The sequence below is a fragment of the Dama dama genome, chromosome 18 (genome assembly GCF_033118175.1).
Source record: "Dama dama isolate Ldn47 chromosome 18, ASM3311817v1, whole genome shotgun sequence".
Lineage (NCBI taxonomy): Eukaryota > Metazoa > Chordata > Mammalia > Artiodactyla > Cervidae > Dama > Dama dama.
Window position 1 is genome coordinate 97859863 of NC_083698.1, and position 19278 is coordinate 97879140.

The window sequence follows — 19278 nt, forward strand, 5'->3', positions numbered from 1 at the left end:
TACAAATTGTAGTGGTTTTTGCCATACATTGACATGAATCAGCCATGGATTTACATGTGTTCCCCATCCTGATCCCCCCTTGCACCTCCCTAGCTTAAGACTTGATATGGAAATGACTGGTAATAGCAGTTACTTTTTCTAAGATGTAAAACAGATTTTATAGAATGTATATATTGTATTTGAGAAATGAATAAAATGTCTTTAGATGTTTCCTGAAATGTGAGCCAAAGACATATTTGCACCAGAATTATCAAAATGTTTGTTAAAAATGCAGATTAAAAGGCTCTCCCCCAGATAACTGAGCCAAAACCAAGGTTTGGGAGTTCTCATGGACCCAAAGAATTTGCATTTTAACAAGGAGTTCTAATGCAGCCTGAAATTTGAGTAAAACCATTTTCCCTGGATTGGTATCATCAAAGAGTAGGGCAGTAACACTTAGGTAAGTGATATATTTTATCATTTTATAGATTCCCAAAATAAAAGAAGATGATATTGAGATGAAGAAGAGGAAGCGGAAAGAGGAAGGGGAAAAGGAGAAGAAGCCAAGGAAAAAAGTACCCAAACAACTGGGGTAAGTGAAATTAGACATAATGAGGGAACTAGTATTGTAGCATGACAAGCACTCCTTTTTTAGAAAGATATATTTAGCATTAATTAGTTCAACTTAGCTGGATCTAATTTAATACAGTAATTATAAATGTCAGTGACCTATTGACTTATATTTTAATAATATTTATTATTAAGTAGAAGTCATCTTAGAGACTTTAGGTGTTTTAAATCAGATTTACATATTTGTTCATTAAGTATTTTGCTCATTACAACTTTTTTTTTTCGTTACAACATTTTATCAACAAGAATCAGTTTGAAAAATGGAACACGTTTTCTTAATTTTTTGAACTAAAACAAAGCTTAGATACCCAGGGTCTGAGAATTGGCATTAATCCTTATGTAAATGATTGATGGTCGTTTTAATATTTTTTAAAAGTCATTGATTTTACTTAGCTATTCTTAATGCTTGTCACTTTAGGTAATGATATTGCCTCTAAAAAGCCAAGTAGAATTTCTCGAAAGCTTATTAAGTCATAAGAGGGAATTCCTTGGCCGTCCAGTGGTTAGGACTTGGTGCTTTCACTGCCAGGATCCAGGTGCAATCCCTGGTTAGAAACTAAGATCCTATACGTCGAGAGACACAGCCACCAAAAAAAAAGGAGAGCGAGAGAGAGAAATGGAATAAAAAGCCATAAGAATAAAATGAACCTTACAATCATGAAACTACCAGTTGTCCCTACTTCTCTATGGCTTTTTAAGATAGAGCCCAGGGACAGAAACTTGTGAGAGGCTGGATTTTTCTCCCCTCCTTAGCAGAGGAAGAGATACATCTGAATTTGGGACTCTCAAAATCTCAAGAGTTGATGTAAGGAGGTAATTAGCTCCTCCTATACATGAGATTAGGGACTTCCCTGGTGGCTCAGATAGTAAAGCTTCTGCCTACAATGCGGGAGACCCAGGTTCAATCCCTGGGTTGGGAAGATCCTCTGGAGAAGGAACTGGCAACCCACTCCAGTACTCTTGCCTGGAAAATCCCATGGACGGAGGAGTGTGGTAGGCTACAGTCCATGGGGTCACAAAGAGTCGGACACGACTGAGCGACCTTGCTTTCGCTTTCACTTTTGATACATGAGATTGAGCTTCCTAGGTGGTGCAATGGTAAAGAATCCGCCTACCAATGCAGGAGACGTAGGTTCAGTCCCTGGGTTGGGAAGATCTGCAAGAGGAAGTGACAACTTCCGGTATTCTTGCCCGGGAAATCCCATGGACACAGGACCCTGGCAGGCTACAGTCAGTGGGGTCCCCAAAGAGTTGGACACGACTGAGCAACAAACATAATTCCTGCATACCAGACACTGTCTGGGTTTTGGATATATAACAGTATGAAATGAAACAGTGGCCTACCTTCAAAGCACTAATCATCATTTTTAGTTTCTGTAGTGCACATAGAAGCATATAAGCCAATGAATTTAGAAAAGATTTCTTAGAGAAAGTGATAGCTAAACCGAGACCACCCTTTCCTTATAATCATCACAGGGAGAAAGTTGTCACTGAAAATTACATGTATCTATCCCACACCCTCAGAGAGAAGAAATGCAAAGTGAAAAAGGATCAGAAGGTAGTAGCAGACAGAACGAGGTCTGGATAGATGACATGGTGATGAATGAAGGCTCACAGATTGACTCAGAGGATTTTGCATTCCTTTGGCAGTTTGTAGCACGAACCACCTGGGGTTTGAAGGTGTACTATATAGGCTTCTCTGGTTGTTATTAAAGTCAACTCTGTTTTCAGCAAAAGTGCAGTTCTTTACTTCATTAATTCTTTAGGTGACTACTTTATAGATGTGACAAAGAAGAACATTCCAAAAGGTGTAGGAATTTAAGTTCATATACTTTTGTTTTTTCTTTTTTTTGACTGTGACTTGTGGGATCTAATTCCCTGACCAGGAATCAAACCTGCACCCTTGGCAGTGAAAGCACAGAGTCCTCACCACTGAACCACAGGGAGCTCCCTAACTTTGTATACTCAATAAACCAGAGCTCTAATAGTGTTGTTTATTTCTGTTGACTTTATCCCTTTCATTTTATTCACTCTAATGGCCATTTACCCATCTGCCTTTCATAAATGACACTCCAGATGATGAAGATGATGTTATTTTAACTCTATGCCTCCTTATTTCCATGGGGTTTTAACCTTTGAAATCATACAAAACCTAACTGATCACGTTTTTCTTCACAGGGTTATGGCTCTAAATTCACACAAATCTGAAAAAAAGAAGAAACGTTATAAAGATTCTCTTTCTCTAGCTGCCATGATAAGAAAATTTCAAAAAGAGAAGGATGCATTAAAGAAGGAATCTAACCCTAAAACCCCAGTGAACTTCTCAACCTCCTCTCTTAATAACCCCCCCTCTGCTGCTGTAACGTTGGGAAATGATGTCTCGGACCTGAATCTGAACAGTGCTGATCCGGACCTCCCCATCTTTGTTAGCACAAATGAACATGAACTATTTCAGGAAGCTGAAAATGCCCTAGAGATGCTAGATGATTTCGACTTTGACAGATTACTGGATGCTGCTTCTAATGGTAGCCCCCTCTCAGAGTCAGGGGGAGAGAATGGAAACACCACCCAGCCAACCTATGCCTCTCAAGTTATGCCCAAGGTGGTACCTACACTCCCAGAGGGTCTGCCTGTCCTCCTTGAAAAACGTATCGAAGACCTCCGTGTAGTAAGTGTGATAATTCTCTTGTTTTTTGTTTGCTGCATAAACATAGCAATAAATACTTATTTTCAAGCAAAAATAATAACCTATAATCCTAACATACTTTTAAGTAACTTTATTTTCTATGTTTCCTTTTAAGCATTGGATCTGTGCATACTTTTTCTTTTAAGTTTAGTTATAACATGGGAATGGCAACCCACTCCAGTATTCTTGCCTGGAAAATTCCATAGACAGAGGCACCTGGTGGGCTACAGCCGAGGGCATTGCAAAGAGTTGGACTTGATTGAGTGACTGAACACAAATGCACACATAACATGGATACAGTTCATTGTTTTATTACCTCACTTCATCTTATATTTTTCTGTATAATTTTCATAAATACAATTTTTATTGGCTTACATAGCCTGGTAAAGAAAATACAGGGAAGGTAGGAACAAATAAGTGTATACTACTTTGGCATGTTTGTCTAAACCCATGCCATGTTTTTAGCCCTCTTTTTATTTTATTTTTCCCTGATTACAGAAGTTATATATTCAATATAAGTTGTATTTTTCACTTAGGGAGGGAAACATGCCCGATAATCAGACATTTTCCACCCCCAGTATGGAACAACCATTATTAAACTATTTTTCTGGATTTTATTTCATGCATTTGCAAATATGTTGTTATTAAAAATAATTATTGTAATTATTAAAAATTATTAAATAATAAAAAATAATTGTTAACAGAAGTATATTTTATAACTTGTCTCTTCTAGGGTTATAGTAGCCATTTAAATCACATTTTAAATTTATTAATCATCTCCATGTTGTATTTATTTCTCTTAACTCTTTCTAAATTTTAAGTATCTGATTAGGGGAGCAGGAGATCTATCTAATTTTTCCAACAGGTGACTCATGGATTCTAATTATCAATTTTATTCTTTTTCTATTTTTTGTTCTTTAGCATTTCTTCTGAGGTCACCGCTTATTAAATTCTCTAAAATTTTTACTTATTTTAAGGTAATTTGTTAGTTCAGGACTTAAAGAAGTGTGTTCAAGTATCTCATTGCCAGTGTTTCTTAGGTTATGACTTTCATTGCCATGATTTTTGCTTTATGTCTATGCTGTGTTGTTTGTTGGCCCATACAGTTCTTGCTGGCTCAATCTCTGTTGTGATGTGTATCATTTGAAGATGGCCCTGTCTGTGCTATTAATGTTTCTTATCTCAAATTCAGTATTGTCTGATTTTACTGTGGGTTCCTTTCTCTTTATTTTTGCATGGAATAGCTTTTCTCATCATTTCAAGATTCTCTTTAAGATTTTCTCTTACCTACAGCTGTTATAATGATAATGATATAATCTTTATTCTGTCATTTTCTTTTATATTCTGTTTTATTCTTTCCCCTCCTTTGCTTTTCACTCTTGCTATTTTCTGTGCTTATCAAATATATAGTCATCTTATTAATCATATAGATTTTTTATTTGATCTTCTTAACCACTGTATGAAGTAAAGGTATTGTTTCCTTTTTATGGCTAACAAACTTAAGTGGAGGTAGATGAAGTAGCTTGGTCAGGCCCTACAATAGTAAGTGGTGGAGCCTGAATTTAAACACAAGGGTTCACCTGACTCCAAGGTACGTGCTTTTTGCTGTCCCATATTGCCCCTAAAATCTTTAGTTTCTTTGATGGTTTAAATATAAAAGTGCTAGGGATATAATCCAGGTTTTTCAACATGTAATTAATAATAATAGCTATTATTTATTTAGCAAATAACTATACTGTGTACTGAGTGTAGTGCTCTCAGGACCCCAGTTACTGTTGAGGAGACAGTGTCCTGAGTGGAAGTGGCTGAGCCGTAATACACAGTCAGAATTGAAAGGGAGGACCATCACGCTGTATATAACTTGCGCTCTGTCCACTGTGTTGTGTGCCTTTCTTTCCCACTTAGTACACGAAACTGATGAGCAATGAGTGTGTTTCAGTTTTGTCAGGTGCTGTCATATCTCATATACTAAAACTCTTTCTGTAGTTGCCATGGCAGGACTTCCTAACTTCTTAGGAAATTATCAGTAAGAAGATTCATTTCACTTGCTAGTATCTGTAAATTCTCCATATTTTTGTCTTTCAAATAGGAGATGGTATTTTTTCCTCAGGAAGTAAGGTTTCATAACTGCTTGCAGTGCTCACCTCTGTCTGATAAGGACTTGCTTCTTGTAGCTCTTTTCTCACTTTGTAACATTCTTCCAGTGTTCAGCCTCTTGATGTCTTTTTTTCTTAAAGTTTAGTTTTTGTTCTGGCTTTCTTCCTGTATTTCTTCTCCATACACATACCCAGTCTTCATCATTTCTAAGAAATGCTGAGGCATATCCCCAAAATTGTCCTCATCTATTTATAGCATGTGAGGTTGTCAAACAGTATAAAATTATCAACAGAGTTGACAGAGTCAGCATATTTCCTACTCAGATTATTGAATCAGGATGTTTTACATCTTGGGTGTCTTAAGATAAACTGTGTCTTTTGTGATTTCCCCAGTAAATTTTACTTGTGGTAGTGTATTGGTTTGTATACTCTTTGTTTCTGGTAAACTGGTTAAGGTGACACAGTGATGAAAATATCATTCTTATCCTCATTGAATTGATTTTTGCTCATCCCTGGATAATGACCACGGCCAGTTTTTTCATTGTTAGTAATTAAGTGGAACTCAGACTGGCTGCGGGGCTTCCCTTGTAGTTCAGCTGGTAAAGAATCTGCCTGCAATGGGGGAGATCTTGGTTCGATCCCTGGGTCAGGAAGATGCCCTGGAGAAGGGAAAGGCTACCCACTCCAGTATTCTGGCCTGGAGAATTCCATGGACTGTATAGTCCGTGGGGTTGCAAAGAGACGGACATGACTGAGCGACTTTCACTTCACAGACTGGCTGGAGAAGCTGAGTATCTTTGTACAGAGTCACAGTGTTATACAGCTGAAGTCAGAAAGCTCCTGGTCTGAGTCCTGGATCCACCACTCACTAGCAGTGTGATTTGGGGGTATATCACGTTTAGGTTAAGGTTCCTTGTTTCTAAAATGGGGGCTATAATGCCCTTGTCACTGGGTGTTATGAAGATTAAACATGGTAATGTGTACAGTATGTAGAATATCAGACATGTTGTTAGACAATATTGTCTAGTAAAAAGTGAGACAGCAGCTTTCTGTCATCTTGGAGACAACAGCAAGAATTAATAAAACTAACAGATACTCAAAATACACAAGATACCCATAGCACTAGAAAATCTTATATGTATAACTTATTGGATTTGGGAAAATTCAGAAAAATGAAATACAGACATAATAGGAAAGAATGTTATGTATGCTAAATTTTGTCTCAGCACCCTTTAATTCCCTGTCATGCCAGATAATAGCTGGGATGTGAAGTGAAACTAATCTTAGCCCCGCCCTCAAGGAGCTTATTCTAAAGTAAATAGATATGGAAACAAATATGTTTATTGAGGGTCTTATTGACAATCTTGTGTTTCTGTAGGCTGCCAAACTTTTTGATGAAGAAGGAAGGAAAAAATTCTTTACACAGGATATGAATAATATTCTTCTGGAGTAAGTAATTTTCTTCTTTGATTAAAAAACCGTAAGAATTCTTTAAGAAACATTGTAGACCTTTGACGTGCAGATGCTGCTTGGTTGGTTAGTCTCGGGCCTTAGCTCTTTCCTTTTGGCCTCACAACATGCATGAGTAAGTTTCTTAGCAAAACTATGTGTCTTTGTACAGTGGTTCTCCCTGACCCCTTATGATAATCAAAGCTTCCAGTGGGAAAACCACCAGAGCAAGTGACCAGTGTATGGGGTTGAATGTTATCCTACGTTTAAATGCAGTGTTTGTCATGTTATGTGAAGATATCTTTTTGAGACATCTCTGATTGTTTACATTAAAATTCACACAAACATTTTATATCCAAATGGAAAGTATGGTTTAATGAAGAATCATTGTTATGGGATAGGATGGAGGCAGTGTAGAGAAGACAGGTATTCAATTGGAAAGGAAAGGGTAAAAGCTGGTTTATGAAACAAACAGTATTTAAATCAGTGATAATATTCACCCTTAGCTAGAATTTGATGTTAATGAAATTGCAGGTTCTAAGATTGTGGTCAAATAAGCTGTATTTATAAACCTATTGGCTTATAAATTTTGACCGTGGTTCCAGAAATTGAGTATATAATTGACTACAGGCAGGAATGGGCAAAAGAGAAGTGGTCCTGGGGAAAGCAGTAAATTCCTTTCTGATGAAAATAATGTATACCTACTTTTGGTGGTTTAGTAGCATCATATATACAGAAACAAGGCAATGTTTCCAATACTATAATTCCTGTCTTTTAAATATATAATGGAGTTAGTTTCTCATGAGATATAAAGGATGAGTTGGTTTTCTGGTTTTGATAACTGTTTTAATTAATGCATTCTCTCTTTTTCCTGAAGTACTTAAAAAAATCTTTTGGTCCCATGGACTAGCATGGAGACAGAGGAATTTCTTGTTCCTGTTATTTATTTTAGCCAAAGGTTTTCAGGTTTATTCAGTTTGCTTGCAAATGCTTCCTGTCAGTGCCACGTCCTTTTACCTAGCTTTCTTCTAAACCTTAGGTTCAGTAACCAGTGTAACCGTTACTTATCAGAGCTGCCCCAGATTCCAGGATCAGGGATCTGACTAGCTCTTTTTCTTTTTACCTAATAGCCCAAGTTTACTATATTAGATCTTTTTCCTGTGACTGAGACAGTCATTTTTTATTTTACTCTTCTGTAAGGGGACAACTCTTTTTCTCTCTTTGATAATCAAAAGGTCATACTTGGGACATAACATCTGAAGAAAGCAGAATACCAGTTACCAGTATTCTGTTAACAGGCTTCTCTGTTAATTCCTGCCATGTCCGTCTTAAATCCTCTAGTCTTTTTTTGAGCCCATCTGTTTTTTTATTTCACAGAGAGTGTTCTTGTAATTCTACAAGCCTTAGTGTTCAGGCTTTGAATTTTTTTCCTTTTAGTAACTTTCTTATGCTCTCTTGTCTTCTTACACGTTCCTGAACAAACATCCCTTATTTCTCTGTACTGAGTTGATTGTCTCAGGGCATATGATACACGATTATTTGGAGTAGTAATTCCATGAAGTTTTTTAGGTAAATTTTAGTCGTCCCCATATACTAAAAGATTGGAATTCTTAGAAAAAAAATATTAAAGTATATATGTGAGGGATGTGTACTTAAACTGCTCTCAGATACGAATTTGTATCTATTTGGGATAGACCAATACAGTCAGTAACCTCTAGGGTTAATCCTTTTCTCTAATTTTTACCTAATAGGGGCTTGGGAGCAGAGTCAGTGCTTCCAGTTTCTGAGTTACCCCCTCTTTGGAAACCACTAATTTTTATAAGTAGGTCATTGATTTAATCTGTTCTTACTTGGAATCTCTTACTACTTGGAGTTTCTATTTTATTTTCAGCTTTAACTAACCTTTTATAATGGGACAAGCCTAAAATGCCTCCTACTCAGAGTCTAGACTTTAATAAGTTCTAACCACATTATTTAACCAAATGTTTATACACAGAACTCATGACCATAGTGATTATCTTCCGTATGAACCTCTGCATTTGACCCTCTGGCTCTAGTAGGTCTTAAACTTCTGTTCATTTATTTCTTTATTGTGTTGGCTTCTCTAATCCTAAAAATTTTATACTGTCAATTCTAAGGTGTATAGTTAGTTTTCCACATTTCACTGTTTCTGAAATTGCAGTGTATATTATAAGTGTTAGATACATTTGATCTGGCAGGGTTTCTGGTTTCTTTTTTTTCCCCAAAAGCTGTTAATTGAATCTTAGGATGCACCTACATTTGTGAAAGTATTTAAGTCTGTCAGCACCTTCTCCTATAGAAGAACATGATGATTTGGACATAATTTGCTACCAAGGGCCCCAGTTTGGTCTCGGCCTTCAAATTAACATCTGTTCTCACCTTTCTACAGTAGTAGCTGCCAGATATAATGTCTTCCATCTTAAAGAAACCTCAACTGTTTATTATAGACTTGTCCTGCTAAGAATATGGTGGCTGTTACAAACTCTTTTTTTTTTTTTAAAGCAGCTATTTGGCTAAATACCCTTTAGGAACTGGAGAATTAGAGTATATTGAATAAACTAATAAATATCTAGTTTGTGCAGTGGAGGCACAATAAGGCCAATAAAAGATAGATAAAACAATCTATGTGTGTAGCCTCTTCTGAATCTGTAATTTTTTCAAACACGTTTAAGGAAAATTTACTCTGAGAACTTACAGAAATTGTAACTCTAGTATAACGGTTGCAGGGTGGTGAGGGGAATTATGAAATCTCTTTGAGGAAATGAGTTTTTGGTTAATAGTGGAGTTCCTGTGCTTTACGCAAAAATGGAGACTTTACCCCTATCATTAGGAAGTTATTTGGTTATAGCTGATTGACGTGGTGGTGTTGTACAGCAGAAACCAACATAACATAAAGTAGTTATCCTCCAATTAAAAATAAAAGACCAAAAAAAAAAAAATTATTTGCACCGGAAGGGGAGTAAATTAGGAGTTAAGGACTTTTTTCTGGCCATATTGTGCAGCTTGCGGGATGTTAGGGCCCCGACCAGGGGTCAGACTTTTGCCCCCTGCAGTGGAAGCATGGAGTTCTAACCACTGGACTACCAGGGAATTTCCAGGAATTTAGGGATTAACAGATACACACTGCTGTATGGTAGAGAATATGCTTGCAGTGCAGAAGACCTGGGTTCAGTCGCTGAGTTGGGATGATATCCTGGAGAAAGGAATGGCTACCTACTCAGTATTCTTGCCTGGAGAATTCCATGCCTTGCTGGCTGCAGGCTCAAGGAGAACTCTTTGCCTGGCAGGTTACAGTCCATGGCGTTGCAAAGAGTCGGACACAGCTGAGTGACTAACATGATGATGATATGTAAAATAGATAAAGATACTGTATAGCACAGGGGACTATATTAAATATCTCATAATAACCTATAATGGAAAAGAATCTGAAAAAGTATATATATAAAACTAAATCACTTTCCTGTATAACTGAAACTAACACAATATTGTAAACTGGCTATACTTCAATTTAAAAAAAGCAAATTATTTGCCATCTTGTTTAGGGTTATAAATTCTACTCTTAAACTAGATTCATTGAAATTTTTTTATAGCATTGTTATTTATGTTGGGTTTTTTTGTTTTTTTACTTGAACAATGCTGTCTGGGAAATCAGGGAAGTATAAAATGAGAAAAGAATCTGCCTCTGTCTCCTTGCCTGTTTGTCGCTACCTAAAAGAAATTCTCTACTACTTATTTGTTATTGTTTTTGGTCAGCATTGAGTTACAGCTGCAGGAACTGGGCCCTGTCATTCGTAGTGGTGTCTACTCCCACCTTGAAGCTTTCGTGCCATGCAATAAAGAAACACTGGTAAAACGTCTGAAGAAGTTACATCTCAATGTCCAGGTAAGAAGGGGAATAGTAATAACTGCATTTGGGGTTTTAGAACTGTAAAGAGACTGGCTTCTGTTTGCTGCTTTTGCATATTAATTGCTTTATAGTCATAGTATATATATTTAATAACCATAGTCATAGTATATATATTTAATAACCACAGAATGTTCTTTTTAAGGCCTGGGATACAACTGCTTTTCAACAGTTGATAAGTTTTGATGAGAAATAATGTTTTCTAATGCTTCCTGGATGAGATAAATTAACTTCATTTCATAGCTGACAGAACTGTATCCTCAAGAAATAATCTGACATGTGTCACTCAATTTTTTTATTCCTGAAATGGACCCATACAGACACACTCACACAGACATGAAGACCAATGGAAAGAATCACAGGGTTGCATGTTAACTCAAAGATTATTCATTGTAATCATCAGTGTTTTACTAGGTTCTTTTCCACTACAACCCCTCTAAGTGTTTCATTACATCAGGAAGTTCTTCCATACATTGGGCCAGATCCAAGTCTTTTCCATCCTTTCCACCCTAATTCTGCTTTTGGCATGGAATTCTGTGTTACAGGTTGTATACTTCCATTAATAAAATGGTTCTTTGAATTGAGAAACTACAGTTCTTTGTCAGTTCAAGCAGGTTAATGAACAAATGAAGTTTATTTGAGGTCTCAGATTTCCTGGACTGTGGAATGTTAGCTATGGAAGAAGACATTTATCTAACCCTTGCTTTTCTTCGTGTGGTATAATTATGTACCTTTGTACCCCTAAACAAATTGTGTGGTTTGCATGTTTGTGAGCTTCATATAAATGGAGAAACAGTGTCTGTTTTCCTCTTCAGCTTGCTTATTTACACTCCACATTATGCATTTCAGGTTTATCTGTCTTTACGTGTAGTGGGACTCCATTTTTACTGCTGTGTGTACAGTGTTCCATTGTATGAATATATTTCAGTTAATTTATTCATTTAACTGTTGATGGATACTTGACTTTTACCCAGGCAGATAGTCTCAACTATATAATTCTTAAGATCACATAGAAACCATGATACTGGATTTCACATTTTGAAGAATGGTATTTTATAGCAAACACTGTTCTGTGTGCAGCAATAGTAATTGGTATGCATGAAATAAGTAAAATGCTTGTTAGTAATATTTGTATTTTATTTTTATTAGATTTTGGTCTCTATTTAATCTTTGTATTATAGTTAAAGTGTGCATATAATTTACTGCCCAAACATGGAGTATTTTTAAGAATGTAATTGAACACTGTTAATTATGCTGAGGCAACAGGCAAAAACTGGGACTCTGTTTGGCTGTCTGAGAAGTATGGTTATCCTAATTTTGTATCTAGTGTGCATTGTGAAAAGTCAGCATTGTAGAAGAAATGTCTGTATTTGAGTATGCTAACATTTCAATTGTGTGATCAATATCTAAAACCCAGATTTCATCTTTTGAGGACCTGCTTACAAAACAGGCTATGTAAATATGCTTGAAAAAACTTTTAGTTTTTTTTCCCTCAGGATGATCGTTTAAGAGAACCTCTGCAAAAGCTGAAACTGGCTGTCAGCAATGTCATGCCTGAACAGCTATTTAAATACCAGGAGGACTGCCAGGCTCGTAATCAGGCTAAGTGTGCCAAGTATGTACCTCTTCTATTTGGACTGGCTTTTGCACTTGAGAAATACCTGTAGCTGTTAGGGATTGGTCTTAAGTAGAAATCCACCTAAACCACTAGAGTGGCATAATTGAATATTTTCTAAATGGTAAGGCACTTCCCACTCAGTTGCTTTGGGGTGAAAGGCAAAAGGTCTTTTGATGTTGTGTTGTGCATGAGTGTGATCAAAGCTAGAGCTGACCCTGATAAGACATTTCACATGTTGACCTACTTGACTGGTTGCAGTTGGATACAAAAGATAAGTGTTCATGCCTTTATATTAGAATTTGAAGACCTTATTGACCAGAGTGCTATATAAGGCACTTCAAATTCAAAGTATTATGTGGAAAGTTAAATTCCTTACTTACCCTGTCTTTGAAGCAATTCAACAAGTATCCAAGGAGCATATTATAGCAATGTTGGGTTAAAACTTTGCTGCATAAAATGTTTTCCACTTTTAGGTTTCAAACAGATGAAGAACGAGAAAAAAATGGGTCCGAGGAAGATGACGAGGAGAAACCGGGGAAACGTGTCATAGGACCAAGAAAGAAATTCCACTGGGATGACACCATTAGGTAAGGTTTAATGAAAACCTTCACTTTCAACCAAATAGACAATGCAGAAGTACAGTTTCTACGGTTTCTCATTAAAAAAGAATCTAGAGTAAATGGAAAACTCGATTAGAAGCAACCAGAAGTTAGTGTGTAGGAAAATTTCATTCAAGGGAAATTAATTTGGTTCTAATATCCATAGAGTTCTATCACTTTTATTTTCACATAGTACTTTTCACAAACTAATCTTATTATTGAGTAAGTCATACTGGTTTCAGAGGTGAAGTACTCAGTACGTTTGTGTAACCAGTCATCTTTCTTACCAGTATTTCTGTACTCCTAGTAGAGGGTTTAGTTGTAGGACTACCCCTTTTAAACTTTGGTGCCTGGATTAAAGGTACCAAAGGGAATTATCTTATACTGGGGATTTGGCTATAGTGCACTGAATGATGTATGTTAGAAATTATTTATCTTCATGTCATCTTCTGAATTCTTCAGATAATATTCTTTATTATTGCTGTCAGATTTGTGTGCTTTTAAAAAAATCTGTTTCAAGCTTAATTTTCTACAATTTGCAGTCAGATTTATATATAAATATATATATTTTTAATCTGTTTAGAACTTTGTTATGTAACCTTGTTGAGATCAAATTGGGATGCTATGAGTTAGAGCCAAATAAAAGCCAGTCTGCTGAGGATTATCTTAAATCCTTTATGGAGACAGAGGTGAAACCATTGTGGCCTAAGGGCTGGATGCAGGCAAGGTAAGAAATGTGACATCCTAGATTTTATTTTACTCTCTTATTGCTATTATTAAAGACACATAATATACACACATATTACATTCATTTTCCTAAGAACCTCGTGTGTTTGACATTCTATAAGTCATCTCAGACGATGCCTACTTTGAAAGCTTCACTCACTTAAAAGTCATATGGACATAGAGATACACATAAAAGTGACTCTCTTTAACTGACCACTTTTTCTTTTTTGCACCTAAATTTCCTAATAGAGAAAAAGGGAGGGGGGAAGAAGGTTATGAACCTTGGGAGGGGAACTTTATATGGGTATCTTGAAGATAAGTAACTGAATACAAGATTTAGACTGCAGAAAAAGAGGCACAACTTTAGTTCTATTGAAAATACAGTCAGTGTAGAGTGGTATCTCAAAAACTAAGGGTAGGTCAGTTTAAAGAGTTAAGTATAGAATGTTAAAATTAATAGGCCTGGTTGTCTCAACCTGTCATCCTTAAAGTGTTCATCTTAAATCAACAGAAATCTTTTAAAAGATTTAAATAAAGAGGTAATATAAAATTTTGCATAAAATAGGTTATTGAATTTACTGTGCCATTGTTAAGTCTTTATTTGGTAAATAGCAAGTAGTAGTCTATTGAGTATCAAATGATTAAAATGACAAAGTGATTATCTTGTTATTGTTTGCTATGGAAAAATAACTTGTTTTTTTTTTTTTTAATTTTTCCAGAATGCTTTTTAAGGAAAGTCGGAGTGTACATAATCATCTTACTTCTGCTCCGTGAGTAAATGCAGACCCCAGATATCTTCATTTATTTTTATTCACATTATAATATTTAGTAAACAAAATATTCATTAAATCCTAGGTAAAATAGGACTTAAACATACAATCTGTCTTAACACAGCTTTTAAAAAAAAATCATTTTAACTGTTGACTCTCTAGACCTGAGGACACATTTCTCTATTAATGAACTTCTCAGGCTAGTCTCTAAAAACTTGAATCCATAATGTAACATATTGGTTTGAAATCTGGTGGTGAGAAGCCATTTAAATAGGAAGGCTTCAGTGGTTTCCTTTGTTCCTGGACAGTCTGCCCTCCAGTTCTTTTGTATCCTTTTTCTTTCCCTCTTAATAACCATCTACAAAGGTAATCTGTTAGCCTCCTGCTTTCCACGACAGTTCTGTATATATCCTACCTAGCCTTGCCTTGCAGCGTGTTTTATTCCACAAAATTAGTGTACTCTTGATGTCCTTTCTTCTGTCCCAAAGTGGATCTTTTCATTAGTGATGTAATTACTAAAGAATATGAAGTCGCTCAGTCGTGTCTGACTCTTTGAGACCCCATGGACTGTAGCCTGCCAGGCTCCTCTGTCCATGGGATTTTCCAGGCAAGAATACTAGAGTGGGTTGCCATTTCCTTCTCCAGGGGATCTTCCTGACCCAGGGACTGAACCCGGGTCTCCCGCATTATAGGCAGATGCTTTACCGTCTGAGCCACCAGGGTTCAAGAATGGTCTCTAGTAAAAAGGCAGGTTTTTTCCTGTGGTTATATTTTTGGGTGAATACTGGTTATCTTGACAAGGATTCTATTTTTCCTTACAACTTAAGGCTCCTTCTCTATAGCCTAGAAGTGTAGTGTTAAGGGTTATTAAAATATAAAATTAGCAGGTCACTGAGAAGTTACTGAACAACTTTAGTTCAGTACTCCACTAAGAGGTCTGGATACTATCTGGGAAGTGTTACGAAATTCCCCCTCTCCTTATGTATAGTTGCAGTAGATAGAATTTTTTTTTTACAGCTTTTAGGAAGGACACTTTGTTAGTTTACTATCAGAGATACATTAAAGTTGGTTTTGGTTTTCAGATCTTGCTATTTTTGTTTTTTTTGGGTATAAATTTGGAGTAGTTTGGTTTTATAGGTTTACTTTGTTGCAGGTGGTTTACATATCCCAGGGTGGGAGTAAATATATTTTTTTATGCATTTATGTGTATTTGTGTCAATATTTCAGGCCTTTAATTTCCCTATACTCCTAAAAGCCCATTACAATTCAAGTATAGAAATAATTTATTTCTTCAGTTCTAAAGCAAGTTTCACATAGATCCTTTCCCTCAGTTTTTTTTTTTTTTTTTTTTTTTTTTTTTAGTAGCCTCATTATTATGGCTAACTTTTTGTTTTGTTTTGTATCAGAAAGTAGAAATCTGTGTGATAATATAGGCCTGGAAGTCATGACTATTACTGTTGCCTTAATGAAGTTATAGATTGACTGTAAAATTTTATTTAGACATTTGTTAATTTAACTTAGTGAAGTAGAAATATTCAGACAATGTTCAGAAATATCCAGATACTTTTAGCTTTACAACTGTTTAATTATTCATCAAACATGTAAGTACTTTCTTGTGCTAAAGAACCCTTAAGATTTTTTTAATCTTTTCACTTTTTCACACTGGTTCACAAATGTTCTAAGCTTTCATGGTATTTTTCTATTGCCCTTTTTCTGTCAGTTTTAAAATTTTTTACTTGAACTATTATGTTAAAAATAACTTTCTTAAAAAACTTGAGGATTTTTTGTTTTGTTTTTTAAATAGTATGTCATTTATAACCTCTTAGCATGGTTTAATTTGAGCTTGAAGTTCCTTAAAGCTCTTTTCTATAAATAATTACAAATTCCTACCAATTCTTTGAAATAAGTGTCCTTTAGGCAGCTTCGTTAGCATGTTTTGAGTTTTAATTTTTATTTTTAGCAATTATATTTAATTTAAAAAATTTTATCTACATTTTACTAATGGTTTGACCTTTATTGTAGTTAATTGAAATTAGTAAAAATGTTGCTGTATATTCACATATAAACTGAATACTTACATACAAAAATATGTGTTACAATTTCCTGATGAGTGACTTAACTGCTATTGAGATAACCTCCTTTTTAATCTTTTCTCTTAGGGCAAAGAAAAAGGTGATTCCTCCACCTAAACCCAAAGTGAAGGTAAGTATTGAACTAAATCTTTAGTTAGTGATAATTGGTGACTATTGAAATGCATTCTTATGATGAAAAGGTTTTATGGCATTTAGCATAGATTTAGGTACTGTTCTCTTAAGATGGGTATTTTCAAGCATTGTAAAAATTCTGGAACCATTGTATTTGGGAGAATAGATAACTGTGGCAATGGGAAGTTTACATACATTAGTTGAATTCTAAGGCTTAGTACTACTTAGAAATGTTGGATAAAATATTAATATGACAAGTAGCTTTTAAAAGCATGACTGGGATCTTGAATGAGTGAAATCCTTGTCTCAAAGCAAAGGAGTAGCTGTCAGAAAGTTAATCTGTCACTGAAACTTCAGTTGCCCTTAGGTGCATTTGCTGATTTCTGTCACCTTTCACAGCACAGCTGATAAGATTTTCTTAGACTTAAATAGGTTGGGAAATGGAATGAAGCTCTCCATAAACCTGGGACTCTCAGAGGATGACATTTTTAGTAAAAGAGAGGACTGGAAAAGAAATCCACTCACCAGTAAAAAGATTAAGAAATTTGTGTGTTTTGGCCATGGTTCTGAATTAGGGAAAGAATGTCCTTCCTGAAAATTTTCTGTGGATTAGGAGATTAGTTTATACAACCTGCGTAATCTGGGAAAACCTCAAGCTGGGAAAATAACTTAAAAGTTGTTAGATTAGTATTAACCCAGGGCACTGGCAAATCACGTTCTTTCTGGAATAATGTACCCTCATCCCAGGCCTCAAAGGCTTATTACGTATGTGCTTAGTTGGTGAGTCGTATCCCACTCTTCGCGACCCCATGGACTGTAGCCTGCTAGGCTCTTATGTCCAAGGGGATTCTCTAGGCAAGAATACTGGAGTGTATTACCATGCCCTCCTCTAGGAAATCTTCCCAACCCAGGGATCAAACCCAGGTCTCCCACATTACAGGCAGATTCTTTACCATCTGAGCCACTGGGGAAATCCAAAAATACCGAAGTGGGTAGCCTATCTCTTCTCCAGGGGAACTTCCAGACCCAGGAATCAAACCGGGGTCTCCTGAATTGCAGGCGGATTATTTACCAGCTGAGCTACTGGGGAAGCCCAAAGAAAGGTTTCCCTCTCTGGGAAACGAACCCAGGCCGTGGCGGTGAAAGCGCCAAATCCTAGCCACTATATATACTGTGTCAAACATCTGAAAATACGGGATACGTGAGGAAATGTTGTGAGGAAATGTTACTATGAGTGGGTCAGCCAAGACAACCAGTAGAATTGAATCCCTGAGAACAGCAAGTGATGGATTTATTATGGTTAGGACATAAAGTGACTTAAGTTATTTAATATTTAAAAATGTAGAAGGGGGGACAAAAAAACATCAAAATAGACAAGGCAGAGTTGAACCAAGCATTGGGTTGGCCAAAAAGTTTGAGTTTTTCTGTAGGCTGTTATGGAAGAAACCAAATGAACCTTTTGGCCAACCCACTATAACCTCCAGAAGTGAAAACTATAATCATTTGAAATTAAAATTGTAATGAAAGCCCACACCTTTTAGATTTTAGACTTTTCCCATAGTCTTCACTCTTTGAATAGAGTTTCTTTGCTTGTGAGGTTATGGCCAGAAGATCTGTATTTTCTACTCTGTGCTCTTCTTAAGTTAATAGTGTTAGAGGCTTTTTGAATATAGATTAAGTAGTCTTCTTTTTCTTAGTTAAATCTATTGGTTCATGCTTTGTTTTGACATTTGACTTATTTTTAAACTCCTAATACCCACCATAAAGAGTTGGTTAAATTTTGCTACATCTCTTTAAACATATGATTAAATTTACCAGAACTCTGATAAGGGGTGTGTTGGGATGGTACAGTGGGATAATCTGTTGTGTTCATCTTTTAAAAAAAAGTTTTTTAAATTTATTTTTGGCTGCACTGGGTATTTGTTGCTGTGCACGGGCTTTCTCTAGTAGCTTTGAGTGGGAGTTATTCTTCATTGCCGAATGCGGGCTTTTCATTGCTGTGGCTTCTCATTGCAGAGCACAGGCTCTAGGCACAGGCTCAGTAGTTAATGCTAGTAGTTGTAGGGCATGGGCTTAGTTGCCCCCAAGGCATGTCAGATCTTCCCAGGCCAGGGATCAAACCCATGTCCTCTGCCTTGGCAGGCAGATTCTTAACCACTGAACCACCAGAGTAGTCCTGTTTTGTTCATCTTTGTCATGAATTTACCTTTTCCTTTCCCCCAAATGGAAAAAGCTGTATTCTGATTTGTTTTTTGTGTTTTTTTTTCCTGCTCTAATGCCCCTTCAACACCTATTTCAGTTATAAAGGTAATACCAGGAATGCTTATAGGAGAAAATGCAAACAATATAGAAAAGTGAAGGAGGAAAGTAAAAGTATCCTGAAATTTCTGCTCACACAAAGGAAAAAAAGCTTCTTTCTGGTACACATCTGCCCTCCCTTCTTCTGGATCTGTCCTTGCCTCCCCTCCTTCCTTCCGGATCCATCTGCCCATCCAGCCATTTGTTTATCCAGATTGAATTAACATTTTATATAAAAGAAATAACCTGTTTTTTCCACTCAAATATATATCCTAAACAATTTGCCAGTATAAATCTA

At 36.1% G+C, this 19278-nt stretch overlaps 1 protein-coding gene across 3 annotated transcripts in view; it reads left to right on the forward strand.

Annotated features, from left to right (window-relative positions):
• Positions 1-19278, forward strand: part of UBN2 (ubinuclein 2) — a 90512-nt gene that overhangs the window by 37756 nt on the left and 33478 nt on the right. For all 3 annotated transcript variants that reach the window (XM_061165891.1, XM_061165890.1, XM_061165889.1), the window contains exons 5-13: positions 468-571; positions 2788-3277; positions 6770-6840; positions 10615-10744; positions 12262-12380; positions 12857-12970; positions 13566-13709; positions 14428-14478; positions 16638-16680. In XM_061165891.1, the coding sequence (XP_061021874.1) occupies positions 468-571; positions 2788-3277; positions 6770-6840; positions 10615-10744; positions 12262-12380; positions 12857-12970; positions 13566-13709; positions 14428-14478; positions 16638-16680 (1266 nt within the window). The remainder of the gene's footprint in view (positions 1-467; positions 572-2787; positions 3278-6769; positions 6841-10614; positions 10745-12261; positions 12381-12856; positions 12971-13565; positions 13710-14427; positions 14479-16637; positions 16681-19278) is intronic.